At 47.1% G+C, this 18147-nt stretch overlaps 1 protein-coding gene across 1 annotated transcript; it reads left to right on the top strand.

Moving 5' to 3' along the window:
- Window positions 1-220: 220 nt before the first annotated feature.
- ERLIN1 (ER lipid raft associated 1) lies at window positions 221-15840 on the top strand (the record flags this gene model as incomplete). Its single annotated transcript, XM_082001881.1, has 11 exons — window positions 221-402; window positions 1636-1717; window positions 2264-2310; window positions 8162-8223; window positions 9146-9271; window positions 10415-10488; window positions 13216-13274; window positions 14313-14404; window positions 14937-15026; window positions 15355-15434; window positions 15622-15840. The coding sequence occupies exons 1-11, from the start codon at window positions 290-292 to the stop codon at window positions 15838-15840; spliced, it is 1044 nt and encodes a 347-aa protein (XP_081858007.1). The 5' UTR covers window positions 221-289.
- Window positions 15841-18147: the final 2307 nt, after the last annotated feature.

The following is an 18147-nucleotide window of genomic DNA, read 5'->3' on the forward strand; positions in this document are numbered from 1 at the left end:
CGGCTGCCGGCCCTGGTGCGGCGGGGGCGTAACAGGCGTGAGGGGTAACGCGGCCTGGAGGAGAGGAGGAGGCGGCGGCGGCGGCGGCGACAGCGCTCCGCCGGAGAGCGGGGCCCGCCGGGCTCTTTGAGGATCTTTCCTGGCGTTTTGGTCCAAGAGCTGGGAAGGTTTTGTTGCTGGAAAAGGGGCAGAGGGACCGGCAGAGAGAACGGGGGTCTTCCTGCAGACCGCGGAAAGCGGCGCCCATCGCCCGGGCGGTAACGGTCTCTGTCCCGCAGGTGATGCGAGGATGGCCATGGCCCAGGCTGGAGCCGCAGTTGCAGCTGCCACGGGACTCCTCGTCTTCCTCCTATACTCCTCCATCCACAGGGTTGAGGAGGGGCACCTGGCTGTGTATTACAGGTACCGTGCCCTGCCAGCGCCGCACCGCTTCTGCAGCCTTCCCTAAGCTCCCTTTCTCGGCTGGGGTTTGCCCCTGCCCCAGACCACCGCAGGAGGGGATCGCTGTCTCCTGCGTTTCCCCCCAGGCTTTACCCCGAGGTGGGCAGGCCGTGTTGTTTCTGCTCTCTTGCACCAGAAGTGACATGGGCCGGGAGAGCCTGGCTGTGTGCAGAACCAGTATGAGATTTGATCTTTCTGAATCCTCAGCTACTTCTTCCTCCCTTTTCTGGGTCACAATGTGGATTTCAAAGCTTAGAGGACCAAAGCTTGGTCGGTCTAGTCTTTTCATGTCTGTTGATCTCCCCTTTTTACAACAAGGGCTGTCACCTCTGTCCCAAGACTATCATCCAGCCATGCTTTGTTACTTTGAAATGGGTCTTCTTCCTGACTCTGTGCTGAGTTTCACCTGGGGCTCATAGCCGCACTGAGTAGCATCTGCAGAGCAACTCACTACCAGTCCACAATAGTGAGTGCTCATAGTGACTTCGTGCTGCCTCTTGATGAGATTTTACTTCCAGTTTGAGTAAAGGAACAGAGAAATTCAGCACCAGCCTTCCTGTATTTTTTGCCATTTCTGCTATATTTCTGTCATGTCTTTTCTACCTTTTGCATTTGCCACCATGGGCCAGTTTTCTCTGCACTGCTCTTTCCTTTAATTAGGAGTGTGTTGAACAGCACACGCCCTTGCAGGATGCTGCAGGAGACCTTGCTGCACTCTTAGGATCAATCGCTTGGAGCTCTCCTCTGTCTCCTGTCTTTTAACTACCTGTCAGTCCCCACAAGAGACTGCGGGTTTTCTTTGTGCAGTGGGTAAGGGACTGTGCCAAATACCTTGTGGAAATCCAAACTGGTGGTATCACATCAACTGCTGGATTTTTCCATGGTTACCAGTGAACTATTTAAAGAGGAAAATCTGTGTTCTTGAAGCTTTTTGCTTTGTTGTAATATTGGAAGAATTTAGCAATATCTGCCTTTTCTAAAAGCTAATTGCTCACAGGACTGAGGTAAATGATAGTTGAGTTGCAGCAGTTTCGTAGGAGAATTGGTGGCAAATTTGGTGCAGGCCAGTAACGTAATTTGGACTACCACAGCTGTGACTCCGGGCAGTTTGAATGTACTGACTCACTCTTAAAGCCAGCACTTACTGTTTTCCAGTTGCTTGAGCCTTTTCCCCATTTTCCTCTCTCTGTGTAGGGGTGGTGCATTGTTAACTAGTCCGAGTGGACCAGGCTACCACATCATGCTCCCGTTCGTTACCACGTTCAGATCCGTGCAGGTTAGTACCTTCTCATCTTGGTAGAGGGTGAGTGGGAGCGGATGTCGATAGGGATGTTGCTGCATGGGGGTGACTTGGGCAACTGGTGTTTGCAGAGGGGCTCAGTTATGCTGTAGTCAGAGTAGCAGCTCCTAAGAAGCCCTTGGTTTCTTCTGCCTTAGGTGCCAGACCCAGCTGTGCTCTGGGGCTTGTCCTTTAGGTGGAATCTTGATGACATGTGTACATGTGTGTGTGTTGCGGACAGGAGATGTCCTGCTCTGGGAGGATAGTCTGTGTTTGGCCCTAATTGTTTCTCAGGAGAGCTGCAGGCCTTAGTGCTGCAGGAGCTGAAAGCAAGGAAATGAGCACAGCTGCATTTCTGTCTCCCAAAAGGCAAGCTGAAAAGAAGTCTGTCTTCTACCCACACCTGCAAAAATCAGGAAGGAGGCAGAGGACACATTTTTGGCTCCGTGTTCTTGTGTAACGGTTGTGAGAGTTTGGGCACAGTAGGATCTTCGTGGAGAATGGAGAGGTTTTGTGAGCCCTGGTTGTCTTTTTTTATTTCAGACCACATTGCAGACCGATGAAGTGAAAAATGTGCCTTGTGGGACAAGGTAGGTTTTTCCTTTGTATTTCTTCTGGTGATTAGCAGATGCACTCTATCATGACTAGCTGCAAACTACATTTACAGTGCTGTGACACAGAGGCTGAAAAGTAAAGGCACATACTCTAAAATTAGTCCCAAACACACATATACATAACACTTGGAAATAATAGAGCTGGAGGTATGGGAGGGAGTGCTCTTACTTTTCCTGGAATTGATGTTCAGAGGATATTTGCATTTATAGTGATAGTCTCTTGATTTTTCTTGGGTTTTTCCCTTGGTTACTCCGATAGTCTGTTGCTTGTGCTTTGGTCTGCTCTGTGCTTTGCGGTATTTCTAGTCTGAATCTTATGGCTAATACAAGTGTTCGCCCCAGCAGTGGGCAAAACTGAATGGTGAATGGGAATCCTCCTGATGGTTCATTTCAAAAACAGCTCAAGAAAATGAGTATCAGAATTGTTCGGGCATTTTTGGAATTGACATTTCACCTGACGTAAAGAGAGAGTGAGAAGGAATAAAGAAGAATCTTATGCATGGGTGGCACCTGCCAGCTTAATTAGCACAATTAAGCTGATCCTTTTGTCAGCACATATCTGTATAGTTTTACCAAGCAGAGCAGTAACAGAAGGAAAGGGCTAGTTGAGCTGGGCTGCAGATCCTGTTGTGTTCATTCACTCACAAGTTAAAGTGATAACTGAATCTGTTTCTTCAGGATAAAAACGGGACCTGGTGATTTTCCTTGTCTTTTAGCTTTAGGGTACTCAACAATATTTCTGTTTCAAAAAAAAAAGTATGACTTGAATGATGACGCATAACAACCACGCTGAAATTAAAAGTTGAATGTTAGTGGCAGCGTTAATGAGGCAGAGTTAATTTTGATCTTGTTTAGCCCTTATTGAAATCAGTTCTTGGAATTATTCCTACAGCAACTCATCAGACATCCCTTGGGCTTAAATATTAACATAAAGTTCTCAGGGGCCCTAGCTGGTTTTAGTTTTAGATCTCAAACTTTTTAAAGTTTTTTTGTTATTTTCATGTAAATAATGCTAATGCTCAATGCTGCAGCCAGGGCTTTGTGGTCAGGTGAAGAGTCTTTAGGTCAAGAAAAAAGTGATTGCAGGAAGGAGTAAGACTCATTATGTTCTATATCCATATCTTTTAAATGGCACAGTTAAAAATAAGCCATCATTAGCAATGTGTTTAATGGCAACTTCTAGCTTACAAGTAGCATAAATAGGAGTAATATTTCACCTGCTGGATGTTGTAAAAGAGCATCACCTCTCTGGGCCGGGGATGGTGTCCTGCTGTCCTGCAAGCCTTCTCAACAGACGAAGCAAAGCTTTCTGCTGAAGCTTAACCACGTTAGACATGCTAACACAGTCAAAATTAAACTGTGCTGGTTTGACCCTGCTTGAGCAGGGAGGTTGGACAAGATGACCTCCAGAGGTCCCTGCCAGCCTCGATCATTCTGTGCATCTGTGATTTAGGAGCTAAATATTCTGTTTAATTCTGTATAGTTAGTTCACTAAGTTCCCGTTACATTTCAGCATTGCAGGATTCAGTTGTGCAGTACAGGTGGCTGTGAAGTTACAGGTAATAAACAAGCTTTAAAACACCAAACAGCTGGTGAAGCAGTTCTTAGTTAATAATTGACTACACTTTAGACCAAAGGTCCCAGTAGCCCTGTCCATTTTTAAAGTGTTACTGCAGGAGCCTTTAAATTTGCTGCATTTGGAATCAAAGTCTGCAGCTGCTCCATGCCAAAGCTTTGAATCCACATTTCAATAATAAAATGTTAGCTTATAAATAAAAAATGCATCAAATCTGAAATTTCACTATCCCATTTCAAAGTTCGTTACAAGAATAGATCCTAAGCAGTTTAAATTTCTGTAATTGTATATAAAACCATCAGATTTTAAAGGCTGGGTTTCTCTCCCACCACATTCATATTCCTGTTCCCTGTATCCTCATCTACATTAGGAAGCTTCTGAATGGCTGTGTGGGTGTCCCATCCCCAATTTCTGCCTTACCTGTCCCATTTATACTTGACAGCATTAAGTGAATACATTAAATACAGATTTTCAAATACTTTGGCACCAGATGCCTTTTTTTCATAAAACAGCTGTCGCTCCAGAGACAAAAACCATTTCTTTACAGCAGGTAGAATATACCTGCTCCAAGCTGGGAACTGGCTCTGGTGTCTGAGATTTCTGGCTTTACCCAACAAGAAAAATGTGTGCACAGTTCCTTGGAAAGTTCAGCAGACCTTTCTCAGGGCAGGTCTGCTGATCTCCAAAAACTGATGGAAAATCAGGCCAATAAACTAGTTTTAGAAGAGCAAAGTATTCTAAAGGACTGACTGGAAGAATTAATCGAGAATTAAAATAGAAGTATATTAATTCTGGAATACAATAAATGGGTTTAAAATTATGTCATGCAAATATTGCCCGAAAGAATTAGGTAAGTAGCATCTTTCTTATAGACTGAACTGGAAAGAATCATTCTAAATATTGTACGGGTTTTTGCAATGCCAAGAAACAGTAAATAGCGAGGATGCTAAGCAGTAATATTACTCAAGCATTAGATGTTTTTTTGCAAAGGTACGAGAGTCGTCTTGTGCTTCTGCTGTAGATCATTGGTAGAAATGCAGATGGAACACTGGAGGAATGCTGTTCTGGGACGGATCCCTGTTTGGTAGCCAGTCACATGGAAAAATGTGTCATGAATATTGCAAGCAGATGTGTTGCATTAAGCCATGTATCTCTAGACAGACCAGATCTGACCCTTAAGCCCAATTTTTACATGCTTTGAGTGCCTAACCTGGTCTGGTCTGGTTTGTGGTCACCCCTAGCAATAAGCATTAAACCTTCGCCCTTTTTTACGGCCCCTTTTTTATGGCAACGTCCTTCAGTTTTGTCCTTGTCTTCTCCTGGCCTGACATAAGCTAAAATCCTGAAATGTATGAGGCTTTCTAAGGTCTGCTGATATGCCTGCTACTGTATGTTAGTCCCCTGTACACTTTCACCTTGTTCTGTAAAGTTAGGCACTATTGCTGCCTAATTATGCTTAAACTTTTCCCAGGTGCACATAGTCTACACGTTGATCCTGCTTTCAGACTTCCTATGGATTTCTTGTTCCTCTCGCCCCAGCCAAAGAGCCTGCTTAACTCAGTGCTGCTCTGCCTGACCAGCCGCGTGAGCAGCTCTTCAGTCAGGACTTTGGGTGCTACAAATAGCCCTTGCAGAGGCTGTGAATGCCAGTGTTAGAAAGGCTGTGGAAACTGCAGTGGAGAGTTGCATGCACTGGAAATCTCCCCATGGGAGTCACCCTGCCTTACATCTGGCAAGAAGCAGGCTTTGGCAAATGAGGATGTTTTGAGACTGGTAGTGGCTCACTGAAATGAAAGAGCACTGCATGTAAGCCATGTCAAAGGGCGAGTAAAGGAGCTGTGGATGATGAGAGAATCACTTCCAGGTCAACAACGTGTGTGAATTACCCCAAATCAGTGCATGATGCTCTGCCAGAGCAACTGTCTCGAAACTGCCCAGGACAGTACCTTGGGCACCCCAGGAGTTTACATCTTCTGGACCAGGGTGTTTAGGAGAATGTCTTGTCTGAGATGCTCACTTTAAGATCAGAGAGTTACAGTTCAGTTTGGCTTCTGGGTTTACAGCAGCAAGGGCCAGAGGGCATCCCCACTGCACAAGATGAAATGACGATGGCTCCAGCAGCTGGCTGGATGGCTGTATGGAAGGAAAACACAGTCCAAGTCCTTTGTAGGCTTGGTTTAACCTTAAGCCCTCAGTGGGGAAATAGGTGGCCAGTGTATTTGGGCTCTGAGTGCCACGTATTTCCTTGAAACCATTGCCTGACCAACAGGACTGATATAATTGACTTATCCCCCTGTTGACCCACGCATGTTGAGATCCTTGGCAGGGTTGCTGTGGGTAGTGTTTGTTGAGTCAGACGGGCAGCAGGCAGTTCTCTCTGGTCTGAGGTGCCAGCGTTTCTTGCACATGAGGTGATGAGGGGCTGTGGATGAGTCCTGTGAAGAAGGTAGATTGTCTCAGGTGCTCTCTTTTTCCTTCTAACATCCCCATAAAACTGAAATGCCAAAAAGACCCCAACATAAGGATGTGCAGTGGAGGAGATTCTGCTGGAAGAAGCCCATGCACTCTGCTTTGGTTCTTCTCCAAGATATCTAGAAGATACCCCAAGGTGGTAGCTGCGTTTCCCTGTCCTGATGGAGATACAAGGTGATTGGAACAAATCAGGAGGATGAAAGCAGGTTCAGAAGATTATGAGGAATGCTGTTGGATGTCACTTGCAATGATAAATAGTCATTTTATTGGATGTGGTGGGACAAAGTGCAGAACAGATGAGATGGAGAAAAACACATATAATTCCGTTATACCTGCTTGTGCAGCCTGACATACCTATAAAGGATCCATAAGCCTATCTTATTTAAAAATAATAGTAACAGCTCTTAAGAGAGAGACAGTAAGAATGACCATGACCTAAAGAGAAATTTTGAGTGAAAAAGAGATTAATACTCTTAACAGTAGTATCTCACTGGGAAATATGTCTCTCTTTAGCCACAAATATCGTTTCTGTTGGCTTGTCCCTCCTAGCAGACACGTTCAGTCATCACCAGTGTTGTTTAGCTCATAGCTTGCCATGAAGCAGGCAGGTTTGCAGAGCAAACGCAAGCTGTGCCCGGGAGATCTTTTCTAAGAGCACAGATATGGGCAGGTTCAGATGATTTTTCTGCAGACTTAGCTTTCAACTGCCAGAGATTAAGATCTGCAAAATGAGAAACAGAGTTTGTCATGGGGGATACGTTTGAGTTAAAACACCACAGAGACTAAGTTTGGAAACGTGTGAGGTCGTCTTCTGGGAATCAGCTGTCTCTAAACAGTTTCTGCTAAAGCTTCTTGTTTGTGATTTGCCTTTGCCCCGAGGACAAAATTGCAAAAACACTTTAAAAATACACTCTTGAGAAACTTGTGAGCTGTTGAAAATCAAGGTTTTTTTCTTCACTGTAGAGTTAGTGCTTTTCCCTGGTGCCACAGGTTCCCAGGGATGGGTATGACCTGCTGAAAGCCACATCAGTAAGAGTGGAGGCTGCGATCAAGACTTCTCTCTGATTCCCTCTTTTCGCTACCGGTCTGGCAGCACATGGTCCCTTGGGAAGAGGACTGCCTACAGGCTTCTTCCGATGAGGTGTCTGGAGCTTTTCGACAGTGCACATACCTGGGCACATGTGCACAGTTGCAGTGTTACTGGAGAGCTGTTTGCAACATGACATTGATGCAGGGAACGTGAATTAAAGTCTGCTACGTGCTTTGTTTCTTCCTTTCTAACAGGATCCTTGTCACGTTCCTGCTGGAGTTAGTAAATGCATGAACTTAAACAAAGGACTTTTCTATTTAAAATGTATTTGTGGCCTAGAAGAGCTGCAGTGTGTCTGCAGTTTGCGTCTGCTCTGCTGCTCGCAGGTGTCATCTGCTGTCCTTATCGCCTTCCCTTCATTGTGCTGGACTCCCCCTTTCTGATAGTTGCAGCTACATTCCTGTTCAAAAACCTTTTCCTGTTGCTGGATAAGTAGTAGATAAAAAAGTGAAGCAAAAGTGCTTTGCAGACTTGCTGGAGCACGCTTTTGATTTATGCAGAGAAAGGGACCAGTCTGTACAAAGCTGGGGTTTGCTGCCATCTAATTGCAAAATGCTGAAGAAGTCGGAATTGTTCTGGGTAAGTTTAATAGAATTTAGTAAAGGCGGGAAAAAGACGACTTTGCTTTAAATATGGACCACTGTTAACAGTTGCAGTACTAATTAATGAATTCTGTTTTTCACTGACAGTGGCGGTGTTATGATCTACATTGACCGAATAGAAGTTGTGAATAAATTGGCACCGCATGCAGGTATTTCCCATCCTCTTTCAGCAAGCAGTGCTGTGACTGTCTTCACTCATCCTGTAGCCGCTGTATCTTGGTTTGCAAGACTTCAGTTTTCTCTGTCATGTTATCCTTCTGGTTCCCAATACCATAGCACTTAGTTTCATGGATGTGTCTGCAAGCTTTGCAAAGAGCCACAGATTTGCACAGATGAAGATAAATTGTAGGATTGCTTCTCCCCTGTACATTTAGAAATGTGACGGGTGCTCAAGCAGTCCTATTTCTTGCTGCTGAAGGGGAGACCACCTGTGAAACTAAATACATGGGATGAAGCCCTCAGGTGCTTGCCACCACAGCTCCTGCAAAAATTACAAAGGCAAAGCCTGCATAGAGCCTCTTACCTTGTTATTTCACCAGCTGCCAAATCAAAGACACACAGCTTTTTTTTTTTTTTTTTTCAGGAGCATAGCTTAATGCAAAATACTAGCATTACTGGGGTGTTGAAGGGTAAATTCATGTTATAATTGTGGGAATGATACTTGTTCTCACTTTATAGTAGTATCTGTTCCTATGCATGCAGGTCCTCGACAGGCTTTACTGTTCCATTTGTTTATGCAGATCATAAAACAGGACCATGCAGTGTATCTTGCTGTAATTACTCAGCTCTTTGAAGTCACGTAATCCCAGCAGCACTGGTGGATGGGACCTCTGCAGGTTTCTCCTCTGACCTCCCTCCCACTCACAGCAGGCTTCTGACTAACAGCTGGGTGGGGCAGCTGTGGCTTTGTCCAGCCAAGTCCTGAAAACTCCCAAGGAGGGAGATCCCCCAGTCACCTGTCCCAGTGCTGCACTACTTTCCTAATACCCTGAGCTGTTGTTTTGTGGTTGTGGCATTACAGAAAGCAGTACATATCCGTGGTGACCTGTGATAATTCCCTTACTTCCTCAGTGTATGATATTGTGAGAAACTACACTGCAGACTACGATAAGACCTTGATCTTCAATAAAATTCACCATGAGCTGAATCAGTTCTGCAGTGCCCATACTCTCCAGGAAGTATACATTGAGCTGTTTGGTAAGTGGATGGCAGCTGGATGCACCCACCAACGGCTGTGTAGTCTCCCTATTCTACTGTTACAGCAGGCTCCTGTGAGCAAACAGTATCTGTGCTGGAGTTGCAAATCTAGAATCCAGCTCCTTATATATCCATATGTCACTTCCCATATAACTTTACTCTTTCACGATTCGGATTTCTTTGTCTTTCCATCTGCATGTGAGAATCTGATTTCAGTCCTTTTCCACTTAGGACTGAATTCTGGACACACAAGGTAGCCACTTGTGCATGCAGTCCTATGCCCATTGCCTTCACTAATAATGATGCTTGTGTCTTGTTCTACTTTTAGTCCCCTGTTCTGTTGCCGAATTTACTTTTTTTACTTTAAAAGCTTCCTTCTGGATGTTTTTAGCAAGTGAGAGCCGGAACGGACATGATCTCAGTTCATTGCAATGCTCCAGTATTTTCGCAAGGGGGTAGCAGTGGTTTAGGAAATAGCAATTTAATGTTCTGTTTCTTGGTACCTACCTGTGCCCCCAAAGGCATAACAGCATCACGTTCCTTCTTGAATGGAAGAGCAGGGGAAAATGGATTTATGGAAGGTTGTCAGAGTTTTAATATTAAGAAACTGTCAATCTTTGAATGCTGTACTCGGACTTGCCAAATACCTGTAGTGCGGGGGGAGTTTCCTGATAGTATGTGCAGCTTAATCCCTTCATAATTGGCCATTTCTGTGAAAAGATTGTCCTGGAGCTTGGAAGTGACAAAATGCATTTTTTTCAGTAGCAAGTACTGGATCCTGCAGGTCCCTAGAGCCTTAGGCAGCAGGATTGGTGTGGCTCAGGCTAGGAAGGGCTAGACTTCTACTGCAGGCTCTGGGTGCTTTTTCTTGCTGAGATGCTGAAAGCCATTTGCCCTCAGCTCACATACCAGCAGTTCATCAATAGCTGAACCTTTCTAGAGACACTAGTGTATGGTGCACCTCTTGGGAACATTTTCCAGGGGGTATAGGAAGGGAAACAATGTACTGAGTGACCTCAGAAAGCATCCTTGTCTTGCACCATAGAGATACCTGCTCTTCAAGGCCAGATGAGACTCTGCCACATAAGCTTTAGGAGAACTGATGGTAAGCTAAGTGGTCTCTCTCTTGTCCTCCAAACACAGATCAGATAGATGAGAATCTGAAGTTGGCCCTGCAGAAAGATCTCAATGTCATGGCACCAGGTCTCACTATCCAGGTAGGTTCATTCCCTAACAAAGATTATTCTTTTTTCCATCTCTAATTTGCTTACCTTTCACTAGACCGGTGAGGTTTCTTGCTTTGGTTTTCCATGTAACGTGAAATAGTTGAGCCTTGAGTTGAGGTTTGTCAGTTGAAGACTGTCCATATGACAATGACCACTTCAAAATGCTAATTTTATGTTAGGGGAAGGCCTGCAAGACCTATAGGTATTGGATTTAATTTGCAAAGAGCAAGAAAATTTTTTTCTTTACCTTTGGCACCCCTGCAGAGCTGCGTGCTCCAGTGTGTCAGCACAGTTCCTACAGGTAATTGCAAAAGAAAAAGAGATCTTCATCTTTTCTGCGCTTGCACCAGAGGTAGGGAAAGATGTTATATCTTAAGTGATTTTCTGCCTACTGTTAGAAACCCTTTCTGTTAGAAAATTATTTTTAATCTTAGCTGGGTTATGGGACATACTGGCTTTTTGGCATGTTGAATTTCAGGGCAACAAACTGGGAAAAATATACCTTAGGCTCACAAGGGCTAAGATGGAAATCACTGGAGATTTCTACTGTAGGGAAGAGTGAGACCAAATCTGTTTTGCTGTTCTTCTTGTCACATTTAGCTAGGCTGGCTGTGTGCAGGGAGGGAAAGTCTCCCGTTGACAGCATGTGAAATACTATGATAAATGCTGTTCTGCTTTGCAGCTCATTTGTGCATAGGCTTGCTCTGTTTTGATGAGGATGAACCACAGGCAGTGTCTTATCACAGAGAAGTTGAGATGGCACCATTCTTCCAAATATCCAAGTTAACTTGCACTGTACGTTGCAGAGAGATTTCCTGCAAAAATTCATCATGAATCAAAATTATCGTCATAATGTAAAGGCCCTGTTTGATCTCAGGGTATGGAAGTGCGTAACCAAAGCTCACAGCTCTGCTGGGAGATGTTAACTACAGAGCTAAATCTGATCTTCAGCATACGCTATCTCCCAATGCCTTAACATTTGATTACTAACAATGTTGACAGTGCACAGTAGCGTAGATTTAAGTAGATTTCATCATTAAATAGATTGAGCCATTGGCTTGAAAAAGAAGCAGCTAGTGGAGGTTTTCAAAGACCTGGCGGCTTTCCTGATTACAGAGGAAGTTTTGCCCATGTTGAAAAAGCCATGCTTCCGGAAACCAATCTTTGTTTTGGTGCAGGGGGTATTATGGAGGTAGAAAGAATATCCTCCTGTGTACCCTGCAGTGGCTGATGAGGTGGGCTTTCTACATGCGGTAACTTTCTAGGGACTTGGTAGCTTAGAAAAATCCTTTCACTGAAGGATGTTCTGATCTGATGTCCCACAAATCTGTTTGCTTGTTCAGAGAAACAGCAGAGTTGGTGGTGTTAAGCCTGGAGAAGAGAAGGTTCCGGGGAGACCTTATTGCAGCTTTTCGATGTATAAAGAGGGCTTTTTACCAAGGCCTGTGGTACATTAGAAGGGATAATGATTTTAAACTGAGAGTGGGTTTAGACTGGATATAAGGAAGAAATCTTTTACAGTAAGAATGGTGAGACAGTGGAACAGCTTGCCTAGAGAAGTTGTGAATGCCTCATCACTGGAAGTGTTCAAGGTCAGGTTGGATGGGGCTCTGAGCAACCTGATGTAGTGGAAGATGTCCCTGCCCATGGCGGGAGGGGCTTGGACTGGATGATCTTGGAAGGTCCCTTCCAACCCAAACCATTCTGTGATTCCCAAGTGTCCTGCTTTGGTGACAGGCTGGCTCCTCCCCAGGCAGGGTGTGTTTGCCAGGGCCAGGGTGCCAGTCACATGGAAGTGGTTCCCTTTTTGCACTGCATACAAAGACTTCCTTGGACATGTCCATATTCCATTCCCCTCTGTGGAAGCCCTTGGTTCTTTGCAGACTTGCTGACCCCAGAGAGAAGCAGCAGGTTGAGCACTAGATCTACAGTGGAGATGGAGCAGGAGGGTTGTCAAACAACTGTACAGCCATGGACTGTCAATCCGCATCTTCCAAAGGTCACTAATGAGCCACACAACATGCCAGATGAGCAGCAGTAGCTTCTGGTCCTGCCTCTGGAGGTGTTTCCCTCATATTTCAGAGAGAGTCCTCCACAGAGCAGTTTAGCAGTGGTCTCTGGCATGTACCTGAGTTGTGGTGTCAGCATCGGCATGCACATCACTCTCGATCATCCGCAGTCGCAAACAACAGCTGCCACCTGTGTCCTGCTGCTCTCCCCTGTCTTCACTGCTGTGTTTCTCATTGTGTTGTCGCTTTTACAAGCGTGTCTCCTGGAAAACCCATTCCTGAGCTTGTAGCCCTGCATCTGTTCTGCAAGTCTCGCTCCTGCAATTTAGCTTCATTGGGTTTGTGAGCCCTTTTCTTGAGCCGTGCTTTGGGAAATGTTGTCTGGTGATGTTTGAAGTCTTTGGGGTGGAGAACTAAGCTTCTTCTAATAAAGGTGGTGGACCTCTTTAGCAGTCCATTCCATGGGCCTTACTTGATCACTTAGATGCCATAAAAGGTGCAAAGACAGGAAATACAAATGGAAGGCACCTCTGTGAGAGTGGCTGTGCTCCGCTGTGTTGTACAAGAGGATTGAGAACCATTATGTGTGGCCTTGGATCAATGTGGAGGTGTCCAGAGCACTACAGCTGGTTTTACAAATGCATTTCTTAGTTACGCAGCTCACATCCAAACGTTTAATTTCAAATGTTCTCACTTTCTTTTTTCATAGGCTGTGCGTGTTACAAAACCCAAAATCCCAGAAGCCATCCGAAGAAATTTTGAGCTAATGTGAGTAGCTGTGCATAAAATCGTATGAATGGGTTTTGAGGGTCCAGCACAGGCATAATGCTATTAGGAATCTCTTACCTGGTGCTCAGGTGAGAGTTGAGTTCTGGTCACTATGTGCGTGGATAGGTGCACTTGTGCGTTTTGTTTCTCCATTTCCATAGCTCTTTCACCTTGAAGCCTTTCAACCCTTCACAAAGATGGTCGTTAGCATGCACAGAGTCCATATCAAGGCTGTGTTTCTATGCCTTTTTAGAGGGGACACTGATGTGCTATAGAGAACCTGTAGAAGACTTGTAAACTGAATTAAGGGGCTTAGGGGTCTTGATGTCTCACCCATAAGCTCCCCTCCAGCAAACTCACAGAACTGTAGACAGATTTCAGTTTGACACATACCTGTGGAGATCTCCTGCCCAAACCCTTTCCCAAAGCAGAGCCAGGTCCACAGCTGCTGGAGGTCGCTGGGGGCTGTGTCTGGGTGCATCAGGGCACCCCCAGGGATGGGGGTCTCCTGCCATGTGCGGCCCTGTCCTAGGGTTGCCCTGCTCGCAGGGAGATGGGCTATTCCCTTGGGGCCAGCCGGGGTTTCCTGTGCTGCAGCTGTGCTGGAGCCTCGGGGGCTCTCGCTGTGACCCTCTGAGCAGAGCCCGGCCCCAGCACCTCTGGGACCCCTTTGGGCAGGGGGAGATGCCATTGAGTCCAGCTGAGCACGCCCAGCTCCCCAGCCTCTCCTTGTACACTCTCCACCCCACATCTGCAGTAGCCCTGCTCTGGACTTGCTTCTTGTTCTGAGGGCCTCAAACTGTATGTAGCGTCCAGATGTGGCCTCACCAGAGCGAAACAGAGAAGCGGAATAATCCCTTCCTTTGACATGCTGGCTACGCATGTGCTCATACAGCTGAAGGCAGAGCTAGTCCTCGTGGCTGTGAGGCCATGATGCTGGCAACTGGTCAGCTTCTTGTCCCACTCACCTTTCATGCCCTGGTTTGCAGAGCTGCTCCCCAGTTCCATTTCCCTGTGATATCATTTTTCACTCTGCAGGGAGGCTGAGAAGACCAAGCTGCTGATCGCAGCCCAGAAGCAGAAAGTAGTAGAGAAGGAGGCAGAGACAGACCGGAAGAAAGCACTCATTGGTATGTCACCAGCTGGGAGTACCAGCAGACAGGGGCCGGACTGAATTTCCATTCCTACATCCCCCAGTAAGCTGGGGTAGGATGTTGTTTTGTATCGCTGACAGCTCCCTGAGGGAGGCACAGCCAGGCCGCACCAACAGTCGTTTAGAAAATACGAGTGTTTGTGCTGCTGTATCTATGTCCCTCCTCCCGCCCCATAGTAGTAGAGCAGCGAACATCTCTCTCCTACAGCAGGGCTCCTACTACAGCACGCCAAGAGGCAACAGCTCTGCTAAATGTCTCTGTGACTGGGGGACTTGCACTTGTAAAAGGGCTCTCAGACAGTGCAACTCTAGAAACATCAGCACTGTGTTTTCTCTCTGTCACTGTATTGCTTGGAGTACAAACTGGCACTGTAGGATCTGAGCAGAAGGGGAGGCAGCAGAGAGCAAACTACTTGCATGGCAGATTCTTCAACCAGGTGCTGTCGTCAGGGTGCTGGTGCTCAAGCCCTGAGAAGTGAACGCCTGAGCTGAGCCTATTGTGATTGCAGAGGCAGAGAAAGCTGCTCAGGTGGCCAGGATTCACTATCAACAGAAGATTATGGAGAAGGAAACAGAGAAGCGAATTTCTGAGATTGAAGGTAACCGTGGTGCTAGCATGCTGCTGGGGTTGTCTTCCAGCTAAGGGTGGTGGCAGGTAGTGGAACCTCAGAACTGGGCTGATAGGCATCGCCATTCTGCAAAAATAATAAAGGGTGCAGTATACCGGGGTCATTCCTCCCCTTTGCAGGTACATCTCCAAGAAGCCAGCAGTGCAGGTACACAGCGAGCCGGCCTGTGTCATGAGCACACCTGGGTCAGCTAGTCCCCATGGGACAAAGGGTCAGGTGCTTTTGTGTGTGTGATGTGTGATGCGGCTGTTCGCTTGCTAACGTTCCTTTTCCTGTCTGACCTCTGTTGCTGTGGTAGATGCTGCGTTCCTAGCAAGAGAGAAAGCAAAAGCTGATGCAGAATACTACACTGCTCGGAAGCTGGCTGATTCCAACAAGGTGAGCACTTGAAAGCTGGTCAGAAGAGGACTTTTCCTCTGTACAGGAGATTAGGTTCAGGTGGGCAGCACTGGAAAAACATTTGATTTAACAGCACACATCCCAGGAAGCAGCTGCCTGAGATGAAATCTAATGATGCAGGGCCCAGAAGGCTGTCTCTTATGGTCTCTGGTTTCTCTTTTTGTAGCTGAAGCTTACCCCTGAGTATCTGGAACTAATGAAATACCAAGCGATAGCTGCAAACAGCAAGCTGTATTTTGGTGACCGCATCCCCAACGTGTTTCTGGATTCCTGTGCTTTCCAGCAAGCCAATCTGAGGACTGCCCAAGAAACCAGCCTTCCTTCACAGGAGGCCCCAGAGACCTCTGGAGAAAGCCACCTCAGAGCAAAGGAAAGCACTGGCTGACAGAGGTAGAGAGATACCCGGTATAGCTCAACAGCTAGCCCAGCTGTGAATGGGGATGTTGCCCTGTGCTGGTGGGGCGGATGCAGCACATGCATGGACATCTTGTGTATAGGTGGCAGTTGGGTTGATTTTCTTCTAGCAACACATTGCAAGTGCTCTGCCTCTTCTGTTTCTTCCCCTATTAAATTGGTGCTTCCAAATGAGGGATAATCCTGTACTAACATACCTATACTGGAATATTAAAAGACACACCAGGAAAGCCTTCTGCAGTAGGTGCAATTATTTAGCAAGCATTACTCTGGAAGTAGGAGATGTGGCTTTGAGTGCTGTGTTGCTGCACACTGGTCATTCCCCAGTGCTCCTCGCTGAGGCCAAGCGAAGAGGTTTCCTTCGTCCTGCCGATGAAGCTTTGCCTTGTGGACTCTGCAGCAGGTTTCTACTGGTGCTATCAGCTCTCCTCAAGGACTCTGGAGTGGGCTCTCCTTGGCCAGTGGAGGCTGCGTGTTCCTGCTCAGGGCGAGGCCTGACGAGGAGTGGTTTGGTGTGGAATAGGTTATTTGAATAGGATCTGCATAGCCATAATCTTCTTCTTTCCTGTGGGCAGTGACACTAGATAACAACTCGGAGCAAGCAATCTCTAATGGGCTTCTGTAACCTCTCCAAGCAAGAGCCTCACACTGGCTGCCTGTGACTGACTGTAGTACATTTCAGCTGGGTGGCTGGGTCTCACCTTGCACCCTAAACCAGATTTCAGAGAGCATGGAGCACCTCCGGGCAGCTGGTTGGGAACAGAGCTGGGAAATCTTTGCTCAGACCTCAGCCTCCCTGTAGGTCTCTTCACCAGGGAAAGAGGACCCAACTTCCACTGCTCTGCCTTGCTGGCAAAGTGAAGGGGAAGAGAAGAGTGAAGGGACCCTGCTCTGCAGCAATTCAGATGTTTGACACCTCAGCCGCAAAATAGGTGAGGCATCACTGCTCCCCTCTGCAAAATCCACTGTTCCAAGAAAAAGTGGGACCTGCCTCATGCATCCTTGAACAGCTGCAGTGGGGAGTCTGTCACTGGTCCTCTCGTCACTGGCCAGGCTTTGCTGCGTTGCAGGGCTTTTGACTCACAAGCGGTGCTGGCAGGATGATCTTTTGTCCTGGTATGTGTTGTAATATATCCAACCCCTGCTCTCCGTGTGCTACTGCAGGGTGACGGAAAGAGATGTGCTTTGGGGGGAAGCCTGCTGATGCGATCTGCTTTCCTATTTTCTTCTGTCCTCCCCTTTGCCTGTGAGGACGTGGTTGTTTCTAGGACCAGTTTCTCATCGTGTTCTGCAGCGATCCCAGGAGATGATGGCTGGGGAAGCAACTGGCAAGAGCTTGAGCTGGAATGCCATTCCCCAGCTGGTAGCACCGCAGCATTGCCTACCTCTGAACTCACTACATGTTCAGAGACTGCCACTCCTCTGCCAGCCTGGGTTATCTGTACCTTCATCCTGCTTTCCTGTCCCCTCGAGTGCAGCCCTGTGCAGCACTCGTCCCTGGTGCAGTTCACCGGATGGGCCGGTTGGTGCCGACAGGCCAGTTGGTGCTGGCATTGAGGTCTTCTGTCTCTGGCACCAGCTGCAGCGTCATGACAAGGGGCAGAACATGCTTAGGTTTTGCCTTGGTGAAACATTCAACCCAGAACAAATGGCCTGAACTTCACTTTCGCTAATTTCTCCCAAGGAGTTGTGTGGGCTTCAGGCTTTCCAGTGCTGCTTTGCTATCCTGTGTGGCTCGACTCGGAGGATGGCAGTGTCTCTCCTCAAGGAAGTTTGGTAGCATACAGTGCCTTACACTGTCTCAGCCCCTGTCCTGGCTGCTTCTCCTCCATCTCTGGGGCAGAGCAGGGATGCGTTGACCCTGCCTCTCCTGCTGCTGGCCTGCTTGGGTAATACGTGACTGTGGGACTTCGCAGCAGTTTCAGGTGGTCTTTCCTCCATCTGTCTGCAAATTCCCAGGGCCCAGTTGGTGCTCTGCTCCAGGATACCAGCTCCTCTTCAAACCCAGCCGTGACAGGAGCTGGGGACCGGGACCCTTCCCCAGGCCAGCTGAAGGTGCTGAGCACCAATCCCAGCTTCCAGGGATGTCATGGGTGAGCGTGGTTCCTCATACTCTCAGGATGAGAGGGAGGGTACTGCTGTTGCCAGGAGGAGAGGTTTCTCCAGTTTTTGCTGTTAAGACACCTGGCACACAAGGGTTGTGGCACAGCCATGTGCGTTCCAGATCCCAGGCTGGGAAGCACTAAGCTGAGGTTTTGCATGGGGGTGCTCATGTCTT

This window comes from Phaethon aethereus, assembly GCF_964289735.1.
Source record: "Phaethon aethereus genome assembly, chromosome: 7".
NCBI lineage: Eukaryota > Metazoa > Chordata > Aves > Phaethontiformes > Phaethontidae > Phaethon > Phaethon aethereus.